At 39.2% G+C, this 23,166-nt stretch overlaps 1 protein-coding gene across 20 annotated transcripts in view; it reads right to left on the minus strand.

Annotated features, from left to right (window-relative positions):
* FN1 (fibronectin 1) overlaps window positions 1-23,166 on the minus strand; it is a 75,374-nt gene that overhangs the window by 19,890 nt on the left and 32,318 nt on the right. For 5 of the 20 annotated variants that reach the window (XM_007966178.3, XM_007966174.3, XM_073020055.1 and 2 more), the window contains exons 21-33: window positions 18,859-18,953; window positions 17,282-17,450; window positions 16,746-16,832; window positions 14,132-14,323; window positions 12,465-12,737; window positions 11,191-11,373; window positions 7,520-7,609; window positions 6,029-6,298; window positions 4,208-4,324; window positions 3,367-3,531; window positions 2,674-2,829; window positions 1,579-1,692; window positions 167-436 (exon numbers count right to left, since the gene is read on the minus strand). In XM_007966178.3, the coding sequence (XP_007964369.1) occupies window positions 167-436; window positions 1,579-1,692; window positions 2,674-2,829; window positions 3,367-3,531; window positions 4,208-4,324; window positions 6,029-6,298; window positions 7,520-7,609; window positions 11,191-11,373; window positions 12,465-12,737; window positions 14,132-14,323; window positions 16,746-16,832; window positions 17,282-17,450; window positions 18,859-18,953 (2,181 nt within the window). The remainder of the gene's footprint in view (window positions 1-166; window positions 437-1,578; window positions 1,693-2,673; window positions 2,830-3,366; window positions 3,532-4,207; window positions 4,325-6,028; window positions 6,299-7,519; window positions 7,610-11,190; window positions 11,374-12,464; window positions 12,738-14,131; window positions 14,324-16,745; window positions 16,833-17,281; window positions 17,451-18,858; window positions 18,954-23,166) is intronic. The other 15 variants (XM_038001570.2, XM_007966182.3, XM_038001564.2 and 12 more) reach the window with 3 other exon arrangements.

Genomic DNA, 23,166 nt, shown 5'->3' on the forward strand with positions numbered 1-23,166 from the left:
TCACCTCAGTTTTATTGTTTCTTACCATTCCTCTTTAAAGAGGATCTTTCCTAATAATTTTTTTCACCCTTACACGGGAATCAATAGCCCAGTGAAGTATAATTCATTCAGCAGGGCATAAAGCCGCTGCTCCCATGGGCACCTGGTGGTGCAATTAACAATATACCTGTGGACTGGGTTCCAATCAGGGGCTGGCTCTCCATATCATCGTGCAAGGCAACCACACTGACTGTGTACTCAGAACCCGGTCTGAGGCCTTGCAGCTCTGCAGTGTCTTCTTCACCATCAGGTGCAGGGAATAGCTCATGGATTCCATCCTCAGGGCTCGAGTAGGTCACCCTGTACCTGGAAACTTGCCCCTGTGGGCTTTCCCAAGCAATTTTGATGGAATCGACATCCACATCAGTGAATGCCAGTCCTTTAGGGCGATCAATGTCTGTTAGGCAAATTAATGGTAAGAGGTTATGTGAAAAGCAAGTTGTGAAATAAGCATTTTTATAACATGCAAAGCAGTTTTGCAGATACCATTTTCTTTGACGAAGTCCAATTAACCCACTGTCAAATGGAAAATCACTTAATCACTTGCTTAATCTTTCTTGGTTTAGAAAATATGCAATGTTGCATCACTTATTAAAACATAGGTGTATGTGAGATAAGCAGATACCCTGCAAAACGTCCCCACAATGGCAATGTATTTATATTAATTTAAAGATATTCTACTACCATTTGATTTTACAATGTGATGTTAGTCTCATAGACCTGGATTTTCTATACCTTGGAAGTGGTAAAGCTGATTTGCAACGTCAGATTCAAATTGTTATAATTGTTCTTTTTTTTTTTTTTTTTTTTGAGATGGAGTCTCCCTCTATCATCCAGGCTGGGGTGTAGTGGCATAATCTTGGCTCACTGCAACTTCTGCCTCCCGGGTCCAAGCAATTATCCTGCCTCAGCCTCTTGAGTAGCTGGGATTACAAGCACGTGCCACCACGCCTGGCTAATTTTTGTATTTTTAGTAGAGACGGGGTTTCACCATGTTGATCAGGCTAGTCTTGAACTCCTGACCTCATGATCCTCCTGCCTCGGCCTCCCAAAATGCTGGGATTACAGGCATGAGCCACTGCGCCCGGCCCTATAATTGTTCTTACACTCTTCTTTTCTCATCTCTATTAAGCATTTATAGTACACTCTGGTCCAGCCATAGTCCTTCAAATGCCCCAAACATAACAGCTACATGAGGCACACTTCAATCAGCTTTACCATCCAGTTGTAGAAAAGACGGTCTAGGAAAATTTTTTGTAGATTTGCTATAGGCAAATAAGATTTCGCTGAGGCCATTTGAGCAAAAGAAATTCAAAGCACAGCAACTAACTATGGTAGTTTCACAACTTCTTTCTCTGTAAATTCCTTGCTTGGCACCGAGAAGGAAAAAAGATGTTCGTAAAGGGCTCAGCTCAAGACATAAACTAACCAACAAGTCGACTTTCCCTATATGTAATTGCAAAAGACCTGTGGCGGGCATTCAGACACCCAAGAACAAAATTCGACTTTGAAAATGGAAACCAAGCAGTGGTTACGTACTGGTTACTGCAGTCTGAACCAGAGGCTGACTCTCTCCGCTGGGATTCTGAGCAAAGACACTAACCACATACTCCACTGTGGGCTGCAAGCCTTCAATAGTCATTTCTGTTTGATCTGCAAAGGGAGTGAAAAGCACATACGATACCCACGTCATCCACTATAAAGTCCTCCAGGTGGCTTCTAGAGTTTGGTAGTGAACATATGGTAGCCTAGAATTTTTATTTGCAGAATTGTAACAAAAATGTGGAGGAGTCAGACTTTGATTTCCTCTTGGACAAACCTGTTCATTGCTAATACAAATTACCATATGGGAGTGAAGTCACACTCAAGGATAAGTTCTAAAACTTAATATGATGCCCCCAACAATTAGTGATACTGCTCTCAGAAAAAATGAAAATTAACTTGACTTTAATAAATTGCCTTAAGATCCTAATTTCACAAGTATTCTATTTAAAAACAAAGACAACATAGCTAAAAGGATCTGAAAAAGTCAGGCCATTTCTCTTTTTAGTGTGAATGATAAACAAAACCAGAAGGGTGAATCTAATAATTTAAGATGCCCATATCACTAAATAGAACTATCCATGTTAAAACAGAAATGCACTTAAGACTTCTACTGTGAAGAGGGTTGATAACGATCTTGAGCCCTGAATTCATGAATGGGTAAAATGATGACATAGGACAAGAATTACATAGTACTCACAACAAGGTAGCCATTTACATAAAAAAGAATATTAGATGCTACCCCATCTATCCTGTTGTATATGAGATGCAGATTATTCTTTTTTTTCCTGAGATGGAGTCTCTCACTTTGTCTCCCAGGCTGGAGTGCAGTGGTGCTATCTCGGTTCACTGCAACCTCTGCCTCCAGGGTTCAAGCCATTCTGCCTCAGCCTCCTGAGTAGCTGGGATTACAGGCAGGAGCCACCATGCCCAGCTAATTTTTTGTATTTTTAGTAGAGATGGGGTTTCGCCATGTTGGCCAGGCTGGTCTTGAACTCCTGACCTCAAGTGATCTGCCCGCATCAGCCTCCCAAAGTGCTGGGATTACAGGCATGAGCCACCACGCTCGGCCAAGATGCAGATGATTCTTACCTGGACCTGCAGTTTTAGTTTTTGTTGGTCCTGGTCCATTTTTGGGAGTGGTGGTTACTCTGTAACCAGTAACAGGGGAACTTGAAGGCAGCCACTTGACACTAATGCTGTTGTCCTGAACATCGGTCACTTGCATCTGTGATGGTTTGTCAATTTCTACATATAAAAGCAGGGAGAAACCGGTGAAGCCCCAGTCCTTGGAGAAAAGATTGGACAAGCCCTCCTCTCTAGGTCTGCTATATGTTCGAATGATCTCTTACATGAGAAAGGTATTTCTTCTTGAAAGAACACAGAGAGAGCTTTTAGAGGGATGGGGCAGGCATCTCAATACCATTTCCTATTTTTGAGATGGCTGCTTCATCCACAAAGAAGCTACATTCCACAAGCAGATGTCTGTCATCCTACTTTATCAACTCATCCATTCTTTTCCAACAAATATTTATTGAACACTCTCCATGCCCGTCTTATTGCAGACATGTGGAATATATCAACAAAACTGACAAAACTTCCTGCCCTTGGGGTGCTTCCTTCTTTATCTGGCTCAAAACTCTGTTAGCGGCAGGTGTTAGCTGCAGTTTGTTGTCTCATTAAAAAGGAAAATCTATTCCACAATGAGAAAAATACCTTGGGAGAACATTGTAAAAAACTCTCTGAATAAATAAGCTGGTGTCACCCCAGAGTAGAAGTTTGTACCTGTTCGGTAATTAATGGAAATTGGCTTGCTGCTTGCGGGGCTGTCTCCACGGCCAGTGACAGCATACACGGTGATGGTATAATCGACTCCAGGTTTAAGGCCACTGATGGTAGCTGTAGACTTGCTCCCAGGCACAGTGAACTCCTGGACAGGGCTATTTCCTCCTGTATGAAAAGGGGTTAGTTCAGAGTGTGAGGGGCTTAGAGCTACTTGGGTATTACTGATTAATTGAATTACCACATTTATAGCAGCATGTAAATCACATCTTCTTGCTTATTCCCTTTTAAAGAGCACTCTCTTGAACAGAAAGGGGTATTTATGCACGTAGCAAACCTTGGTAAGTGTATAAACATTGAGAGAAAATTACATTTAGTGCTATTTTAACATTTCAGCTTTAAAATGCCACTGAGTAGTAGAGTAGCATTAAAAGTGGGAAGAAGGTAAGCCCTCAACCCAGGATTGCACGCATTGTGTCCTTTTTAAAAATTTTAACGGAATAAATTCCTGTTAAATAAAATTTGGAAAATATAGAAAAGTAAAGAGAAGAAAAAATAAAAATCACTTATTTCCACCACTGATAATATGTCTGTGAATTTACAATCCTTTTATTTCCTCCGCTCTGCTGTTCCCCCTCTAGTTGTATTATATAAACAACTTTTTATTTGGCTTTTAGAACAAATTATATCATCTATATCTTCCATATTTTCTTGGAAAAAACCAGGGCTCCATTGAATGGACTTGCCAACATTTCTTTAATTCTTTGTTCACTGTTGGGCTTTCAGGTTATCCACAACAGAGTCTGATTTAATCAGAGTGTAAAATAGCATTTTACTGCTGTACCTGTTTCTCCATAAGTGATCCTGTAATATCTCACAGTGACAGCAGGAGCATCCCAGCTGATCAGCAAGCTGGTGGGGGTCGCAGCAACAACTTCCAGGTCCCTCGGAACATCAGAAACTAGAAAAAGAAACGGGAAACTTTTCACATCCGTAATTTTCAAACAATACTCAGATTTATTCTTTCTTTATTTTCCAAATAATTGTCTTAATGATTCCTTCATACAGTAATGTAAATAATATGTGTAATTAGCAGAATTTAATATTACGACGAATTCAAGATAAGGGGTTACAGAGCCCATTCAAATTGTGATAAAATGATTATTTCAAATATAGGGAAGAATTTTTTTCCCTCAACATTGTATTTGGAAAAATTTCAAAACTACAGAAAAGTTAAAAAAAAAAAAGTAATACAAGGCCGGGTGTGGTGGCTCACACCTGTAATCCCAGCACTTTGGGAGGCCGAGGCGGGCAGATCATTTGAGGTTAGGAGTTCAAAACCAGTCTGGCCAACATGGTGGAGGGCACCTCTACTAAAAATACAAAAATTAGCCGGACGTGGTGGTGGGCGCCTGTAATCCCAGCTACTTGGGAGACTGAGGCAGGAGAATTGCTTGAGCCCAGGAGGCAGAGGTTGCAGTGACCTGAGATCCCGCCATTGCACTCCAGCTTGGGTGACAGAGCAAGACTCCATCTCAGGAAAAGAAGAAAAAAAAAAAGTAATACAATGAACACCTATATACCCTTCCCTTAGGTATTTATCTCTGGCTTGACAACTTGAGACTAAAATACAGGTATCATGATGCTACTGTTCCCCTAAGTACTTCAGCTCTATCTGCTAAGAACAATGACATTATTACCCTAAAATTATATTGTTAAAGGTACTTTGAAAAAGTGTTCAGTTTTCTACATTTTTTTTTTTTTTTTTTTTGAGACAGATTCTTGCTCTGTTGCCAAGATGGAGAGCAGTGGCACAATCTTGGCTTACTGCAACCTCCGCCTCCTGGGTTCAAGTGATTCTCCTGCCTCAGCCTCCGAAGTAGCTGGGACTACAGGCGCATGCGACCACGCCCAGTTAATTTTTGTATTTTTAGTAGAGACAGGGTTTCACCATGTTGGCCAGGATGGTCCCGATCTCTTGACCTCATGATCCACCCGCCTTGGCCTCCCACAGTGCTAGGATCAGAAGCGTGAGCCATTGCACCTGGTCCCCCCTTTTTTTTTTTTTTTTTTTTTTTGAGACAAGGTCTTGCTCTGTCACCTAGGCTGGAGTGCAATGGCTTGATCTCAGCTCACTGCAACCTTCACCTCCTGGGTTCAAAGATTCTCCTGCCTCAGCCTCCCGAGTAGCAGGAATTACAGGTACATGCCACCACACCTTGCTAATTTTTGTATATTTAGTACAGATGGGGTTTCACTGTGTTGGCCAGGCTGGTCTTGAACTTCTGACCTCAAGTGATCTGCCCACCTCGTCCTCCCAAAGTGCTGAGATTACAGGCGTGAGCCACCACATCTGGCCAATTTTCTACATTTTCAATAAAACTTGTGTTATTAGAAATGCATAAATGCCCAAATCAGGTGAGAAATTTCTTGAGAGGAAAAAAATGATCTTCTTTACTGCTACCATGCCCGGACTTCTTTACCATATTCTAAGAGAGGTGTTTCTCCACACATTCTCTCCCTTTCCTCTCCGTGTCCCATGACAGTGATCTATTTTTTTTTTTTTTTAAGAGCTGATGACAGACAACAGCAAGCTACTTTACAGAATCTACCAACTGGGTAGGAAAGTCTTCTGAGTTTCTTTGCAGACCAGAAAACAAGTTACCTGTTGATTGTTGGCCAATCAATAAGGGACTTTCCTCTCTGCCATTAAGAGCAACGATGCTGACCACATACTCTGTGCCTGGAGTGAGGTTGGTGAGGGTGATGGAATTCCGAGAGGGGGGCACCCGATCTTCTCGAGGTCTCCCGCTAACGTGCTCGGGGTGATGGCGGATCCTGTAGCCAGTGATGGTGGCTCGAGGAGCAATCCAGTGCACAGTAAAAGAGTTGGCGGTAATATCAGAAAAGTCAATGCCAGTTGGGGAATCAAGACCTGTTGTTCCCACCCAGGGGAGGAAGAGAAAAAAGAAGAAAAGATACCACCAGTTTAGGAAGTGAAGAAGGTGTAGGGGAAATTAACGTACATCCAACATTTCATTCCTGTCTCATCAATACCATGATTTGCCATAAACCTCAGAGTAAGATGTACTGATTCTAAGCTACATATGAATTTTAAAATCTTAAATTGACTCACTTCAAAATAGCCAACTCAAGCACTCATTTTTTTCTTTTGCTAAGTAATTCAAGCAATTTTTAGGGGTTATTACAGTAGGTTTCTGTGTTACATTTGGAGATAAGTGTTCAAGATCTTCTGAGAATTGACATTTTCAAATTCTTCAGTGTTTAAGTATTCTATGTTTCTATCCTGTAAGTGTATCCTTCCAAGTAAAGCAAGATCTGCCCACTCTCAAGGTAAATGTTTGACTCTCAGAGAAGCCTCCTAAGCTCAAGAGGGAATTTATATGTCAACAGAGTGGTAATGATGCCAAACACAAAACTTTCTGAAACTAAAGACATTATCCCAGACAAATTACAATGCTGATAATTCCTCATGAATTGACATTTTTGAAAAATGCATTTTTTAAAAATGCACAAAAATTCAGAGTTTGTTGTAAATTTAAACCACTTAGTCTCTGGGACTTCCAGCAAATTTCTGTTTTAGTTACAGCATTTACTAGTTCTATTCAATAAGAAACTAAACTAAGATATCGTAAGTCCTTTTTGGAAGCAAGTAGACTATAAATAAATTAATTAATACACTAAACTGTATCTTTTTAAAGAAAAAATTAAAAGAAGCATTCATATTTAAGTACATAATATTTATGAGGTTCAGTTCAACTTCCTTCTAGTAAATTCATATTTTATTAAGTAAAAAGTAAACTTGCTGGGTTAGTAAAGGAAGAAAAATAGATGACAATGAGTGTTGGGTCAGCCATTAGACAGAGCCACCTAATGAAAAGGAATGTCCACTAAATCTAAATAACAAAGATCTTCTTAGGAAATGTTTTTTAAAAGGACAGACGACAAATTTCTTGATTAATTTGTTAGTGACTGAAAGTCAGTGGTAAAGTCATACTGTGATGACAAAAGTACACACACCACGACCACAAAAAATGGAGATGTATTTCATTTGTTATACAGAATTGGTAGGCAAAAGTCATACTTTTGACTTTATCCAGTATGACTGGATAGTCATACTGCCAACACCACTCACCTGTTTTCTGTCTTCCTCTAAGAGGTGTGCTCTCGTGTTGTTCGTAGACACTGGAGACACTCACTACATATTCTGTACCAGGCAGGAGATCTGAAAGGGCAAGTGGGGCTTATTTTAAAACTGTGCTCGAAAGCGTGAGAAACCAAAGCGCGCCCAGGACTATTTCAACTGATGAAATGTCCAAATGTCCAGTCCTAAATCCTACTTACACTTAAGTGAACACTAAGGCAAAGTGTTCACTGAACAGACCTGGCGAAGGTCTGTAATTAGATGACTCAGCTGGATTTCAAGTGGGACGAAGTTGCTGCAACAACTGGATATTTCTCGCATCCACCTGAGAGTATGTCTCTGGAGGGCACATGATAATCCTGGCTGTGGTGCTATGGATTGCCATTGATGCCTCACAACAACCCTGAGAGGTAGTTTGCTACTTTTAAAAGCAATTTTCTTGCCATACAATGTACTGCATATATTTAAAGTGATTTGATGGGTTTTTACATATGTGTGACTTGGGAGACCATCACCGCATTCAAGAAATGAGCAAACCTATCACCTCTAAAAATTTGATTTACAATTATCTCCATTTTGTAAATGACAAAAAACCAAAAAACAGTAACAACAAAAAATACTGAGGCACAGAGAAGTTATCTTCTTTAATTTACTTGCCCAGGATCATACAGGGATTGACCCAGGCCAGCACTAGTGGTCTTAGCAATTAACCTTTACTGGAAAAAAGCCACACTTCAAGAGAAAGCAATCGGTTCTGCCATATTAAAATGAGAGCAGAATAGTTTTTTAAAAATTAAATATACATCCCTGAGTCTCTTCTTCCTTTTTTTTTTTTTTTTTTTTTTTTTTTTTGAGACAGACTTTCACTGTGTTGCCCAGGCTGGAGTGCAGTGGTGTGATCTTGGCTCACTGAAACCTCTGTCTCGTGGGTTCAAGTGATCCTCCGGCCTCAGACTTTGGAGTAGCTGGGATTACAGGTGCCTGCCACCATGCCTGGCTAAGTTTTGTATTTGTAATAGAGACAGGCCTTCACTGTGTTGGCAAGGCTTGGACTAGAAATCTTGACCTCGTGATCCACCCGCCTTGGCCTCTCCAAGTGCTGGGATTACAGGCGTGAGCCACTGTGCCCGGCCTCTTCTTCCATTTTGATACACAATCATGCATAGCTTAATGATGGAGATACATTTTGATAAGTGTGTGATTTGGTGATTTTATTGTGTAAGCATCATAGAGTGTACCTATACAAACCTAGATGGGCTTGTAATCCCAGCACTTTGGGAGGCCAAGGAGGGTGGATCACTTGAGGTCAGGAGTTCAAAACCAGCCTGGCCAACATGGTGAAACCCCACCTCTACTAAAGATACAAAAAAATTAGCCGGACCTGGTGGCTCATGCCTGTAATCCCAGTTACTCGGGAGGCTGAGGCAAATCGCTTGAGCCTGGGAGTTGGAGGTTGCAGTGAGCCAAAATCGTGCCATTGTATTCCATCCTGGGCAACAGAGGGAGACTCCGTCTCAAAAAAAAAAAAAAACAAAAAACACCTAGATGGTAGAGCCTACAACACACCTAAGCTATAAGCTATATGGTCTAGATGGTAGAGCCTACAACACACCTAAGCTATAAGCTATATGGTCTAGATGGCAGAGCCTACGACACACCTAAGCTATAAGCTATATGGTCTAGATGGTAGAGCCTACAACACACCTAAGCTATAAGCTATATGGTCTAGATGGCAGAGCCTACGACACACCTAAGCTATAAGCTATATGGTCTAGATGGCAGAGCCTATGACACACCTAAGCTATAAGCTATATGGTCTAGATGGCAGAGCCTACGACACACCTAAGCTATAAGCTATATGGTCTAGATGGTAGAGCCTATGACACACCTAAGCTATAAGCTATATGGTCTAGCCTACTGCTCCTAGGCTACTAGCCTGTGCAGCATGTTACTGTACTGAATACTAGAGGAATTGTAACATATGGTAAATATTTGTATATCTAAAAGGTATAGAGAGTGAGGTTTCTAAACTTGGAACTCCTACTCACTAAACCCTCATTCCCCTGCACACCATTTGCCCTTCAGCGTTTCTGTAAAGCCTCCTGCAAAGCTTGGAAAAGTGCCAGACTGGAGGACCAGATGCTTGGATTCCATTTCCACCTTACTAGCTGGCCAGTGGCAATTTACTTAACCACTGGGGACCTCAACTGCTTGGTGTTTGTTTATTTATTTTTTTGAGACAGGGTCTCACTCTGTCACCCAGGTTGGAGTGCAGTGGCATGATCATGGCTTGCTGCAGCCTCAACCTCCCCAGGCTCGGGTGACCTTCCTATCTCAACTTCCGACATAGCTGAGACCACAGGTGGGCATGACCATGCCCGGCTAATTTTTGTATTTTTTTTAGAGACGTGGTCTCACTGTGTTGCCCAGGCTGGTCTCGAACTCCTGGGTTCAAGCAATTGGCCCACCTCAGCCTCCCAAAGTGCCGGGATTATACAGGCAAGAGCCACTGCACCTGGCTTGCTTCATCTTTATAATAATGACTTTGCTAGGAGGGAGAGCAGCTACCTTGAGGTCATTGGTAGCATTAGGATTATAATAAGGTCTTAGAACACATGATTAACATGTGACAGGTCTATGGCTAAGGGACAGACATTATGATACAGGGGCTTGTATACTGGGTGATGCTGTAATTAGTGATTCCAGGGTGCTCTAGAACAGAAGCAATAGCCCTGAGGTGGTGGATATGCCAAATAAAGATATTCTTGCCCTCAGCCACAAAGTAAGAAACCAAGATTATGGTCACGTCAAGCTGCTCTTCTTTGTGTTTCATTGTCTAAATTATGTTTGAAAGGTAGAAGATGTTTTCAGACTAATATTTGTTAATGTACCTAAATGTAAGCTATTTTTCCCTTATGTAGAATCTTTTGCTGTTGTTATATATTTGACTATTACAGTGAAAATAATAAAAAGTACTGTTTATGTGAAACACAGCACCATCTTGCAGCCTACTGTTTGATTCTTTAACAAAAGATGTCTATTCTATAATGGTTGGGACTAGAAAGAGACAATTTCCATAAATTGTTGTTGTTTATTTAATGTCAGTTTTTTTTTTTTCTGAGCTCTCAGCCTTCTGAGAAATCCTTCTAACAGATTCTTTTTGAAGTACAAATTAAACTTCTGACTCTCTTCAAAACAACATCCTAATCTAGCCCAAGCAATCAGTCACTTTTCTAAGTATTCAAATCCTAAATCAACTACTGACACTTTTTTTATACAAGTGAGAATAAAGCATGCATAGTGACACTATTTTCAGTTCTCATTTTTTTCTCTAAAGATTTACATTTAGTCATGTAATTTCTCTTGATATTCACTTATTTTTATCTGCTTATTTGGAAGCGGAGTTTGTTTAAAGTCATGGAACTTTCCTGCTGGTGTTTTTCCACTATGATTTTTTTAAAAGCTGTAGATATCAAAAGTATATTAAGATAGCAACAAACATTACAGCTTTCAAAATTTATGGAGCTGTATATTGAATTTGGAGTTTAGTTTGTAGCTTGGTTGCAGCTGTCTTGCTTTTAGCTGATCCTACTTGAGAACTCAGAATTCATTTGCTATGCTCTGGGTTAATATTTATGGAACAGATACATTCGACTGCTTACTTGTTAAGACCACTGCATTGTCTGAAGGAGAAATTGACAACTCTGCAACATCTTCCTCATTTTTCACAGGTGAGTAACGCACCAGGAAGTTGGTCAAATCAATGGATGGGGGTGGAGCCCAGGTGACACGCATGGTGTCTGGACCAATGTTGGTGAATCGCAGGTCAGTGGGAGGAGGAACAGCTGGTTTCGAACAAGAAGGAAGACTCATTTAATATAATTTTAAAATTAAAGCTAACGAAGTAGCTGGAAAGGTAAAACCAATATTTCATGCATAAAGGAAACAATCATAATCATGCAAACAGTCTAATCTAAATCTATTTTAAGTCATAGTGTACTACTGTTAAAAATAAAACACTACACACAGTACTGTTAGGCCCCCTTTAACCTTTTTGCCGTCATCGATATATTTAAAAAAATAATTTTAATCTACTTTCAAATATGTTGACTTTATGTACATTATTAATACCACTGCAGATTATTTTATCCCAGGCTGAAGAGGCTTAAGTCGCCACACAGCAAAGAGAAACATAGCGGTACTTTACAAAGAAATACATGCACACAGACAAAAAGACAAGAGGGTCCTAAACTTCCCCCCATGTGAGATGTCTAGAGCTACAAGTCCATTCAGTGAATTCTACTTACAAGTGAAAAGTGTTCATGCAAATTGGTTCTCAGCATGTTTCTTTTCCCATGCACAGCAGAGAACCTTTAAAATGTTGCATGCATGTCCCCAGACTGTGGTTAAAGAGGTGTTTCTTTACCTAGTGACAGCAACGAAACCTAGAATGCTCCCAAATTTACTTTTCTCCTACCTCAAAACACTCTACCCTAAATTTTGATGGGTTTTTAGCTACAAAGAAGGAACATGGTACAGTTTATCAAAGGGTAGAAGGAAGAGCATGATGGTACATTTTGGAGATATATTTCTTATAATTAATTGGTGCTTATACAATTTGGTATTTGTGTTTGGTATTTAAGAAGGAAAATTCTAGGTCTCCAAATTGAATGAACATTTGCTATTTTATATTTAACAGAACAGACATCTGAATTTTTCTAGCTCTGTATCTACTTGTGATTTAAATGAGAGTGTACTGAAGAATACTTGCATATGTTTAGCAGATGCATTTGATTCCTTATCCCCATAGTCCACCCTGTCTTAATCTTCGGCCAATTGCTGACTTCCCCCTTAAAACATCCATATTTAACCAGAGTAACTGGTGGCAGCATGCAACACCATCTATGTCTCAAACACAGAAGTTTTCGAAATTCACCCGTTTGTTGTGTCAGTGTAGTAGGGGCACTCTCGCCGCCATTAATGAGAGTGATAACGCTGATATCATAGTCAATGCCCGGCTCCAGCCCTGTGACTGTGTAGTATCCTACTGAGGAGTCCACAAAATCTTCAAAAATAGGGATACCTTCTCCTGCCGCAACTACTGTGATGCGGTACCCAATAATGGTGGAAGAGTTTAGCGGGGTCCACCTCAGGCCGATGCTTGAATCGGTTATATCAACAAAGCTTAGGTCAGTGAGTTGGGGCACCTCTATTGAGTTACAAAGCAAAGGGGGTGGGGGGCAAAAGGAAAATAGAGGCAAAAAAAGAGGAAAAAATAAAGCAGTGTATATCAGGTTATCAGTAGTAAAATTGATGGAATGTTAAAGCAATGATGGTAATATGCAATCTGTTTTAAATTCTCTGAAAAGACTTCCTAAGCATCATGAACAATTTGCTTCCCTGGAAGAATAAAACAGGTTACAATATTCTTTTAGGGATTTTTTTTGTTTGTTTGTTTTGTTTTGTTTTTGTTTTTGTTTTTGCATTTTGAAAATGTCCTTAAAGGGTACAATTTGAACTGTTCAGATTCCTAAAAATCATATGCCTGTTTAGGATGTCAAAACCATTCTTAGAGCCAAGACATAGTATCTGAAGTAAGCATCAGCAATATTTAATAAGTATCTGAAATAAGTGTATGAAGTAAGTATCAGCATTATTTAATAATTCCAGAACTGTTTTAGTAGAAAATAAGCTTGCATGAAGAAGGTTAAAAAATAATAATAATTAGGTGATAAATTGATATTTTTTCTCCCATACAAAACTCATGACAATATCATGGCCATAACGCTAATGCATTATGAATGTATGGTGTGAAATGTGCCATTCAAAAGCACATTGAGGCTTAGGAAAGAGGCTTAAGGTCAAGGCCATTGCCACTATTTTAGTTCATTTATAATCAACATATGTAATTAGCGTTAGTAAAAGCATTCTTCTGAAGAGTCCAAAGGGGGACACAACTGTCCAGTGCTTTCATTCTGTTATAACCCAATGGACAAACAAGCCTATCCTTAGACAGGCCTTTACCATGTTGTCTTTCAAGCCACAACAAAGAACACCCTGAAGGTGTGGCTTTTACTTCTTTTTTTTTTAGTCCAATTTTTAAAAAGAAGGATTTGAAACTGCAAGATGAAAAACTGGACATGTCAACCGAATGCTGTTTCCGTGCTCACATACGAGGACAAAACTATTTTATAGGCAGCTGTTGGAAATTGATGTGGACTGTAAAATCAGGCAGAAATGTACTGATGGGATGCATTTACCATATTACTTTGAGCCTGTCAGTACTGAGTACAGACACGTGACAGTGTTTTAGTCATACTTCCATGTGAGCGGACATTACAGAGTTAAAGCTGTGGCTGCCACTCCATTACATACTCGCTGCAACACACAGCATCCCAGTGAAGCACAGACAGTAAAGCGGTGTTAACAGCAAGCATTTGTCCAAATCGCTGCTTTGACTTCTTGGTTTTGGAGAGTGCAGCTGGGAGATCGGAATTAAATCCCAACTATATTTGACACCCTTAACCGTCTAGGGATTAAGGTGCTAATCCCCACTCTTATTGGAAGTGCCACCCTCAGGATCGCAGCTTATTTTTCTATTACCTGGGATGATGGTATCAGAGATAGGGACACTTTCCTTGTCATCCTTGACAGTGTAAACACTGACATTGTACTCCAGGCCGGGACTCAGGTTATCAAAAGTGCAGGAGCTCTGATCAGCATGGACCACTTCTTCCAAAGAATATCCCTGCTGGCCGTTTGTAGGGGTTGTGGTAATTCTATAACCAGTAATGTCTGGAGGAAAAAGAAAAGAGGAAGTTATTGCACAGAGCATCTGTGAGCCAGAGCACATTTAACTAGACTCCAATGACGGACTCACAGAGCGGAATGGAGAAGGACTTGGCATTTGCTGAGGACTCCACTGTCACTGTCGTTCAATGCTTGCAACAATCCTTTCAGGCAGTACTAAGATCCTCACTTTATTTTACTTTTTGTTTTTATTTTTTGAGACACAGTCTCCCTCTATCACCCAGGCTGGAGTGCAGCGGCACGATCTTGGCTCACTTCAACCTCCGCCAAGATCCTCACTTTAAAGGAAATTTTGAACCAGGGGAGTGATTCCCAAAAGCTTTCATTTCCAAATCCCATGGTCCTACCACTGTACCCTGCTTTTCCTTAATGAATCATTTGAAGACAGCTGAGGAATATTCCTTTCTACCTGCCTAGTATGGAATCGCTCTCAACCTTAAGCACATTCCTCAGAGAGCTCTCCTAATTTAAAAGGTCTGAGACTATGGGATTTATAGGAAGAGAACCAAGAAAGGAGAAAAGGTGAAAAACAAAAGTGGTGATACTTATTCTATAAAGAGTATTGATTGGGAGGTTGAGGCAGGCAGATCATCTGAGGTTGGGAGTTCTACACCAGCCTGGCCAACATGGTAAAACCCCATCTCTACTAAAAATTCAAAAATTAGCTGGATGTCGTGGGGCATGTCTGTGATCCCAGCTACTCGGAAGGCTGAGTCACGACAGTCGCTTGAGCCCAGGAGGCAGAAGTTGCAGTGAGTCGAGATGGCACCACTGCACTCCAAGCCTGGGTTGCAGAGTGAGACTCTGTCTCAAAAAAAAAAAAACAAACAAAAAAGAGAGTATTGATTGTTGAAGTCTTCAGGAATCATAGAAATCGGGCAGTAAAAGAGTTGAGGGGGATGAGAGACATTCAAATAAAAACAGTGAGGACTAGACAGCTGTAGGGCCAGATTAAAAGTAAAATGAGAAAGTATATTAAACTTTATAAAAGGCAAGGAGATGACAGAATTTCATTTGCCATTAGGAACAGGGTAAACACTAATGTGGCAAATACAAGGAAACCCAACTGAATGAGAAATAAATATTGAGATCATTACACTTGCTAGTGATCATCCAAATGTGTGGGCTGGGTCATTGAGACAATGAGTGATCCTGCTGCTAACAAGCGTGAAGCTTGCCAACTGAAAGTTTCAGATTCGGAGCAACTCAGCTGGAAATTGTACAGCTTTGGCTTAAATGATGTTTCCGCAGATAATGAAAACTTTACCAAAATCATTCTACTTCAGAGAGAGGGATTAAAAGAGATATTCTGAGCTAGTTTTTTTCTGTGTGGTTGCATACATTAATCAGACTTAGAGATGATAGCCTTAGCTCTGTGCCCTGGCAAAGATAAGAACTATATAGTACTTTTTTTTTCTAACAAAAATTTCACAATAATTTAACAGTAAAATTAGAAATAGCTAAGGAATAAACTAAACATACCCCTTAATTTAACAAATATAGGAAGTAAGAATGCAATCAACATTAATTGGAACTTCTATTTTTGTTTAAGATTTTTCTCCATAAGTTTTGTGAGACTTCCATGTGGTTTTGGCAAAAGTAATGAATATCTAAAATTTCCTGTTATTGCCATAGTACATCGTGCTATTTGACTATTATTACAGCTATCTTTATACATTTTAGTATTTTATAAATAATTTTCAAATATATGTGAACAAGGAATTTAGACAAATGCTTCATTTAAAGCTTTCAAATGGTCAAGAAACCCCTTAATCAAATTTTTTCAGTTGGCATAGAATATAATTTAAAAAAATTACATTCCAAATATGTGATGTTGGGTGTGAGAAAGAGTCTACAAACTTAAGTTACAATCCCAGTTTTGTAACATTTAAAATGTGTGACTATGAGTAGGCCAATTTTTTCTAAGTCTCAGTTTTCTTATTCTGTAAAACAAAGGTATTTCTGCCTTTCATCACCCTTAAATATTTGTGGTGCAACTCATGACAAAACATTCATAAAACTTCGGGGAATAATAAACTTAGGCTCTGTAACAACTCACAAAAGGGAAATTACGTAATATGACTTCAGCCATTTGTTTGGCAATTTTTAATGCACTCAGCAAAAGGCACCTTCCACAGCGCTTTTCTTCAGCCCTACAGCTGTGTGAGGATCTGCCTTGTCCCCCTAGACTAGCGTAAGATTGTTCTGTTTCCTGTGATTGAAGTCAACGTGGATTAAAGCATCCTGCAGGCTGCCCCATGATGTACGTCATGTACTGCTATAGTCTGTATGGAGAGCTGAGCATTTGTAATTTGAATCCTTTCTTTCTCTGAAAGAAACAGTTTCTAAAATCTTTGCCTTGGGAAGGTACGGTGTATACTTGCCCTGTGATCCATCCCAAACTTACCTGGGGTGGTACTCCTCTCCCAGGAGACTGTGAGCACTCCAGTGTCAGGGTTTGTCTCCAGATGCAAGTTTGTTGGTGGAGACAATGCTATGGAGAAAGAAAATTTTAAAAGTTAAAGATGACACAAAGCTCTTGACCTGTGTAATCTTTCCTCCTTCCCTACCTCCCTCTCTTCCACGCTTCTTGCCTCCCTCCCTCCCATATAAGTATAGGTTACATTATGAAAACATGATGGACAGCAGCAGTTCTCTGACAAAGACTTTTTTTATGATTAATGATTTTGCAATACTATTGAAATTATTTTCATCTTGCCTGTTCATAAATATTCTTGACATGGAAGGAACATTTCTGATGCCATAAAATATAAAGCATGAATTGAACCTGCTATTCCAAATTCAGGAATAGCATTAATAATTTAAGTAAGGATAAGATATCTCCCCTGTGCCATTCTCATCTAGTGATATTGACACTAGATTTTTTCAAAAAGTGGAACAGTTTTAAAAACTAATAGAAAAGGGAAAAAGAGTTCTTCTTACGTGTCACCACTTTGTTTACAATTGGCGCATCTCTTTCCTGTCCGTCTCTCAGGACTTGGATGGTGTAGACATATTCCACTCCTGGAGTCAAGCCAGACACAACGATGCTTCCTGAGTCTGAAGTCACTTCTCGTGGTGCCTCTCCTCCCTGGCTTGGTCGTACACCCAGCTAGAGGAAGGAAAGCAAAATAAACACCAAGGACGAATATTTCCAGAGGCCTGTTACTGCTGTGAGGTTGTGATTATGCTTTAAATAGCGTAAACTCTTCAGAAACTGCACAATGTACTTTTATTAGGAAATGATTTGGGGACTCTTTTATATACTTTAGCTGGAAATTCCCCAAGGTGGGGAAGGTATCTTCCAGACTGCATTAAGGTGGATTGTTATGGAAGGTTCCAGAGAAATGTCATTACATACTGTTTTGCTTGATAAAGAATCTCTTGTTACAAACCAGATATACCCAGGGACTGTGGGCCACATGGTATTTTGTTTCTATTTTTCTGTGTGTGTGCTGGAAGGAATGTTTGAGCTCTCCCTTTAACGAGTTATTCACATTCAATTCACCTTTTAGTTGCCATATAAAGGCACTAGCCCCTGTAGCAACTGTATTGCAAAAACACACCTTTCGAAGAGCTATGTTCATAGCTTCAACTGCAGGATGATACATTACAAGAGAAGAATTAGAATAACTATGCCCATAATTTAAAATCCTTTTAAGATCCTTTTTCAAAAACTCAGGTAACACTGTGCTATCAAATAGTGTCCAACTCTAAAGAGATCCTTCACACACCATAAGGCTTCTGAAAGTCAGCATGACATTCAGGGAATTTAAAAGGTATACTGGCAATCTTCAAAAAGTTCCTCTATATTTGAGTAGCATAATCATAAGTATGGCCATTCATATACTTTATCTTTGGTGTATTTTTTTAAACAATCAAGGGGATTGAGTCATGATTTCCAGCGATAACAAATATTTCTGTCTTCACACTAAATGCCAAAGAATGGAATTCTTTTAAACATATTCATTTGTATTCATCACTTCCCTAATATCATTACTTTAAAGAAGATGAATCCAGATATCCACAGGGAAACCTTAATCTTAACTTCTATTAAGAGATTTACCCGCAGTGCTTTGAACAGTTGGAGATGAAACTGATTGGATGAAAATGTGATTTTTAAGTGACTCTGAGTTTAATTGATCTCCCTAAATTGGCTTTTGTGAACTTGTTCACACCCATTTAGAACAACACATCAAATAAAGTTTTCCTATATTTTTTTGAAATGTAGTTCCCTGCGGGAAAGGATAGAGAAAATAAGATAACAACAAGCAGCAGCTTCGTGCTAATGTTTTATCCTTAGAAAAGCACTTTCATAACCTCCATCCATTCTTGGAACAATTCAGTGAGGTAGGCAGGGAAGGATTGTTAAGCCCTGACAATGTAGCCAAAGATGTATGAACAGAAGCAGGTGACAAAACCCAGGTCTCCTGACTCCTGAGCACCCTGTTTCCACTACATGGGAAACACAAGGGCAGCTCAGGATTGTATCACAGAGATTAGGAACATGGGCAGTTTACCTTAAAACCAATTCTTGGAGCAGGTGTCCATGTGATCACAATGGTGGTCTCGGTCACCTCAGTGTTGTAAGGTGGAATGGAGCTCCCAGGCTGCACTGTGAGAGAGAATCAATGCACGTTTTCAAAACTCAAAATCACAGATGATTTCATAGAATAGAGATAACAAGTATCTTTATAGAGAACCTCAGTTTAACCAAGCAGTGGAGAGAGAATGTAACATATTTTTTCATTGGGTGAGAATTGGGAGAGGATCAGGCTTCTCAATCTTTAATGTGCCACACACATCATCTGGGTCTGGCTAAAATGCAGATTCTGTTTCTGGAGGTCTAACAAAGAACTAGGGAGTTCGCATTTCTGACAAACACAGATAATACCGATTCTGTTGGCCCGTGAATTATACCTGAGTAACAAGGGGTTAAATATTCGCTAAGGCAGTCTTTTCAATGAAATTATATAATCTAATTCATGTCTTTCCATCATTGTTGGGATTTGAGTTTTATGACAATAAATTTCCCTATATCATCAGTGTAAAATCCCTTATAAAATGTACAACTGGCCACCACAAACTGATTATCGTATTGTTTCTTAATCATTAATTTAAGAACAATGGTAAATTATAGATGGTGATCTAAAAACAGTTTTATGCTGGGCAGGGATTGGTGGCTCATGCCTGTAATCCCAGCACTCTGGGAGGCTGAGGTGGGCGGATCATTTGAGGTCAGGAGTTCGAGACCAGCCTCGCCAACATGGTGAAACCCTGTCTCTACTAAAAATATGAAAAATTAGCCGGTCATGGTGGCTTGTGCCTGTAGTCCCAGCTGCTGGGGAGGCTGAGACACAAGAATCGCTTGAACCCTGGAGGTAGAGGTTGCAGTGAGCCGAGATCATGCCATTGCACTCCAGCCTGGGTGACAGAATGAGATTCTGTCTCAAAAAAAGAAAAAAAGAAAAAAAGAAAAAAAAGCTTTATGCTGAATTATTCCACAATAATGGTCAACTATTTTTGGTTGCAATAAAACATGCTATATAAAAGTTAAACAAAATCTGCCACCATGGATGCACTTTGAAGTCTAAAGATTTGTACTTTAAATATGTGATTATTTATTCAGAATAATAACACTGCAAAAATTTAGTATTTTATCACCAGAATCAGGAATTATAACAAGTTTGTTTTGCATTTTCTAGCATCCTGACATCACTGTCCTTTTTCTTATCGAAAATATTACTTTGGCTGGGTACAGTGGCTCATGCCTGTTATCCCAGCACTTTGGGAGGCTGACGTGGGTGGATCACTTGAGGCCAGGAGCTCAAGACCAGCCTGGCCAACATGGTGAAACCTCATCTGTACTAAAAATATAAAAAGTAGCCAGGTATGGTGGTAGATGCCTGTAATCCTAGCTGCTTGGGAGGCTGAGGCAGGAGAATCACTTGAACCTGGGAGACAGAGGTTGCAGTGAGCCAAGATCACACCACTGCACTCCAGCCAGGGCGAGAGAGCAAGACTCCATCTCAAAATAAATAAATAAATAAATAAAAAAGAAAGAAAATAAAATATTACTTAAACAAATTTTATTTATTTTTTTTTTGAGATGGACTCTTGCTCTGTCACCCAGGCTAGAGTGCAGTGGCACAATCTCCTCTCACTGTGACCTCGGTCTCCTGGGTTCAAGTGATTCTCCTGCCTCAGACTCCCATAACTGGGACTATAGGTGCCTGCCACCACACCCAGCTAATTTTTGTATTTTTAGTAGAGACGGGGTTTCACTATGTTGGCCAGGCCAGTCTCAAACTCCTGACCTCAGGTGATCTGCCCACCTCGGCCTCCCAAAGTGCTGGAATTACAGGTATGAGCCATCGCACCTGGCCAAAAATTAAAAAAAAAATTAAAAAAAAAATCTTCTTTTTAAATAAAAGATTTGTTTTGGGTTTTAGCACCAAAAATGAAAGAGAGAGAGAGAGAGAGAGAAAGAAAGAGAAAGAAAAGAAAGAAGGAAGAAAGGACGGAAGGAAGGAAAGGAAGGAAGGAAGGGAAGGAAGGAAGGAAGGAAGGAAGGAAGGAAGGAAGGAAGGAAGGAAGGAAGGAAGGAAAGAATGTATATATGAAGTTAAGATAGAATTTTCTAACAACCTCGCAAATCTTATTATAAATTTAGAAAGGTAAAGTCACAGAAGGCCAGATATTTTGAGTTGGGTAAGTTAAGTTCAAGGGTATCAAGTGTGTGAGTAGCCCTGGTCACATGTTTGATATCTCCACAATTCTTCCTCTCTTTGCATCTCAATCAAATTTTGTTCCCCTTTGCATCTCAATCAAATTTTGTTCCCATTGGGAAAAAAACCTCTGAATGTATTTATACTAAATTATGAATGGCTGGCAAGACAAAGAATTAGTCTCCAGAGTTATACAAACAGGGATTAAAAAGTGTTCAGACTCCAGTCTCAACTCAACTCCAGTCAATTTTTTTTTTCTTTGCCATGTGGGAATTTAGAATCAACATCGCAATTCTCGCATTTCTTTTTCAGTCTGGATTCTAAGGAGCCATTTTTTTATTTTAAAAATATTGTGTGAGAAAAAGCCAAATATATGTGTGGGCCACTTCGTAATGATAGCTCTAATGGCTGAATTGAGGTACTACTGGTTTAGTGGGCTGTTTCATCTATGTATGTTATTATTTTGATGGTGTTTGGTGGGGGTTGGGGGAACATGACTGGGATGGGTGACCCCAATGCCTTTTAGTACCTCTGAAATTATACACCAGTTGGCTGCTGCTGACTCTGCCAAAATGCCATGACAGCCCTGGGTGACCATTTTTTAATGGCCCACGAAAAGCAATTCAGAGAACAGTCAGTTTCTTTCACTGAACATCTGTGAAAACCACAACTTTTTTACAAATTATATTTGCCTCAACTGTCCTGGGCTTTAAGACTAGGTATTTTCTATTGCTTGAGCCAGCCAGCTAGAGTCTTCCCAAGTTTAAGATGATGCTCTCTGCCTGGGAAGGCCATTATGGGAAAATCACCAAACCACAAACCCACAAACGATGTCAAACAAAGGATGTGATTCTGAGTGTGAGCTATGGGTTCTGGCAGGTCTTGTTAGGGAAGAAAGCCCAGCTGTTAAATAAAATTTGCCCTATCAATACAGGAGTAAGCTGAATTTTCCCCAGAAACAGCTTTTTCCCGTAACTTTTCTCACATTCGCTCTTAAGAATTTAGCACAAGTTATAAAACTCAGAAAAGTTACTCCCAGAATTCAGCTTAGTAAGACAGTAAAAAAGTTACAGAAACTTAGTAATTTCAAAACCATGTAAGCCTTGAGGATGTTTACAACCTTAAGGAGTACTTAAAGTTCGAATGGAATTGTAGAATACCCTGCTTACATTAGTTTATTTAAATATAAGCTTCGTTGAACTGTTTTTGTTATTATTCCTTTCTCAATCATCTATTCACCAAGTATTTTTGAAAGCATGCAATGTTCCAGACACTATGTTAACCTTTATCTAATAAAATTACTTTTGGCTATTAGTACTTCAATTAAAATAATTATATTTTATAGGAATCTATTATGCAAAGCATAAAATAATATATCCAATATATCAAAGTCTTCAGAAGTACTTGAAATATCTTGACCCACCACCTTCCCTTAATTATTGTTAGCATCATTAAAAATGCTTTTTCTTTCTTCAGCACTGTGTTCAACCAAAGAAACTACATAAAATATGCCTTATGTTAAGGAATGAACAAGACAACTATAGAATTCTACATTTTAGTAAAAGACAACATCTACTGAAAGGGCACATTCACTGAAATCTCCATTCTAATTCACTGAAGGACATTTATAAGAAATGAATATTTACAAGAAATATAAAGACATTAATTTCATGAGAGTAGATCTTAGACTATCTTAGAACCGTGTAAAATTTTAGCCAAATTTTCAGGTAAGCTTATTTGCAAATTAAAAGTGAATTTTACTTGCTTACGATTAACTATTATTTAGGAAAAAGCCTTCATGGGCCAAATTTCATACAGTAAATTTAAATGGAAGTAAGTTTTCCTTAAAGTATGTATTTTTATGGGGAAAAGTTTATATTTTCTTTGGGAAATCAATTCCATAGTTATTTACAAACTAGGCTTCTATTGACTTTTTGAATGCTTTTTAACATCCATACTTTTAAATTAGTCGAAGAGTAACATTTGTTGAAAGCTCTTAGAAAATTGCAAACTAGTCCATGGTTACAATATATGCTAAAAAAGTGCTTATGTTAGGTGCTTCTATAATTCAAAACGTCAAGTTGAAAATAACACATAATG

This window comes from Chlorocebus sabaeus, chromosome 10 (genome assembly GCF_047675955.1).
Source record: "Chlorocebus sabaeus isolate Y175 chromosome 10, mChlSab1.0.hap1, whole genome shotgun sequence".
Lineage (NCBI taxonomy): Eukaryota > Metazoa > Chordata > Mammalia > Primates > Cercopithecidae > Chlorocebus > Chlorocebus sabaeus.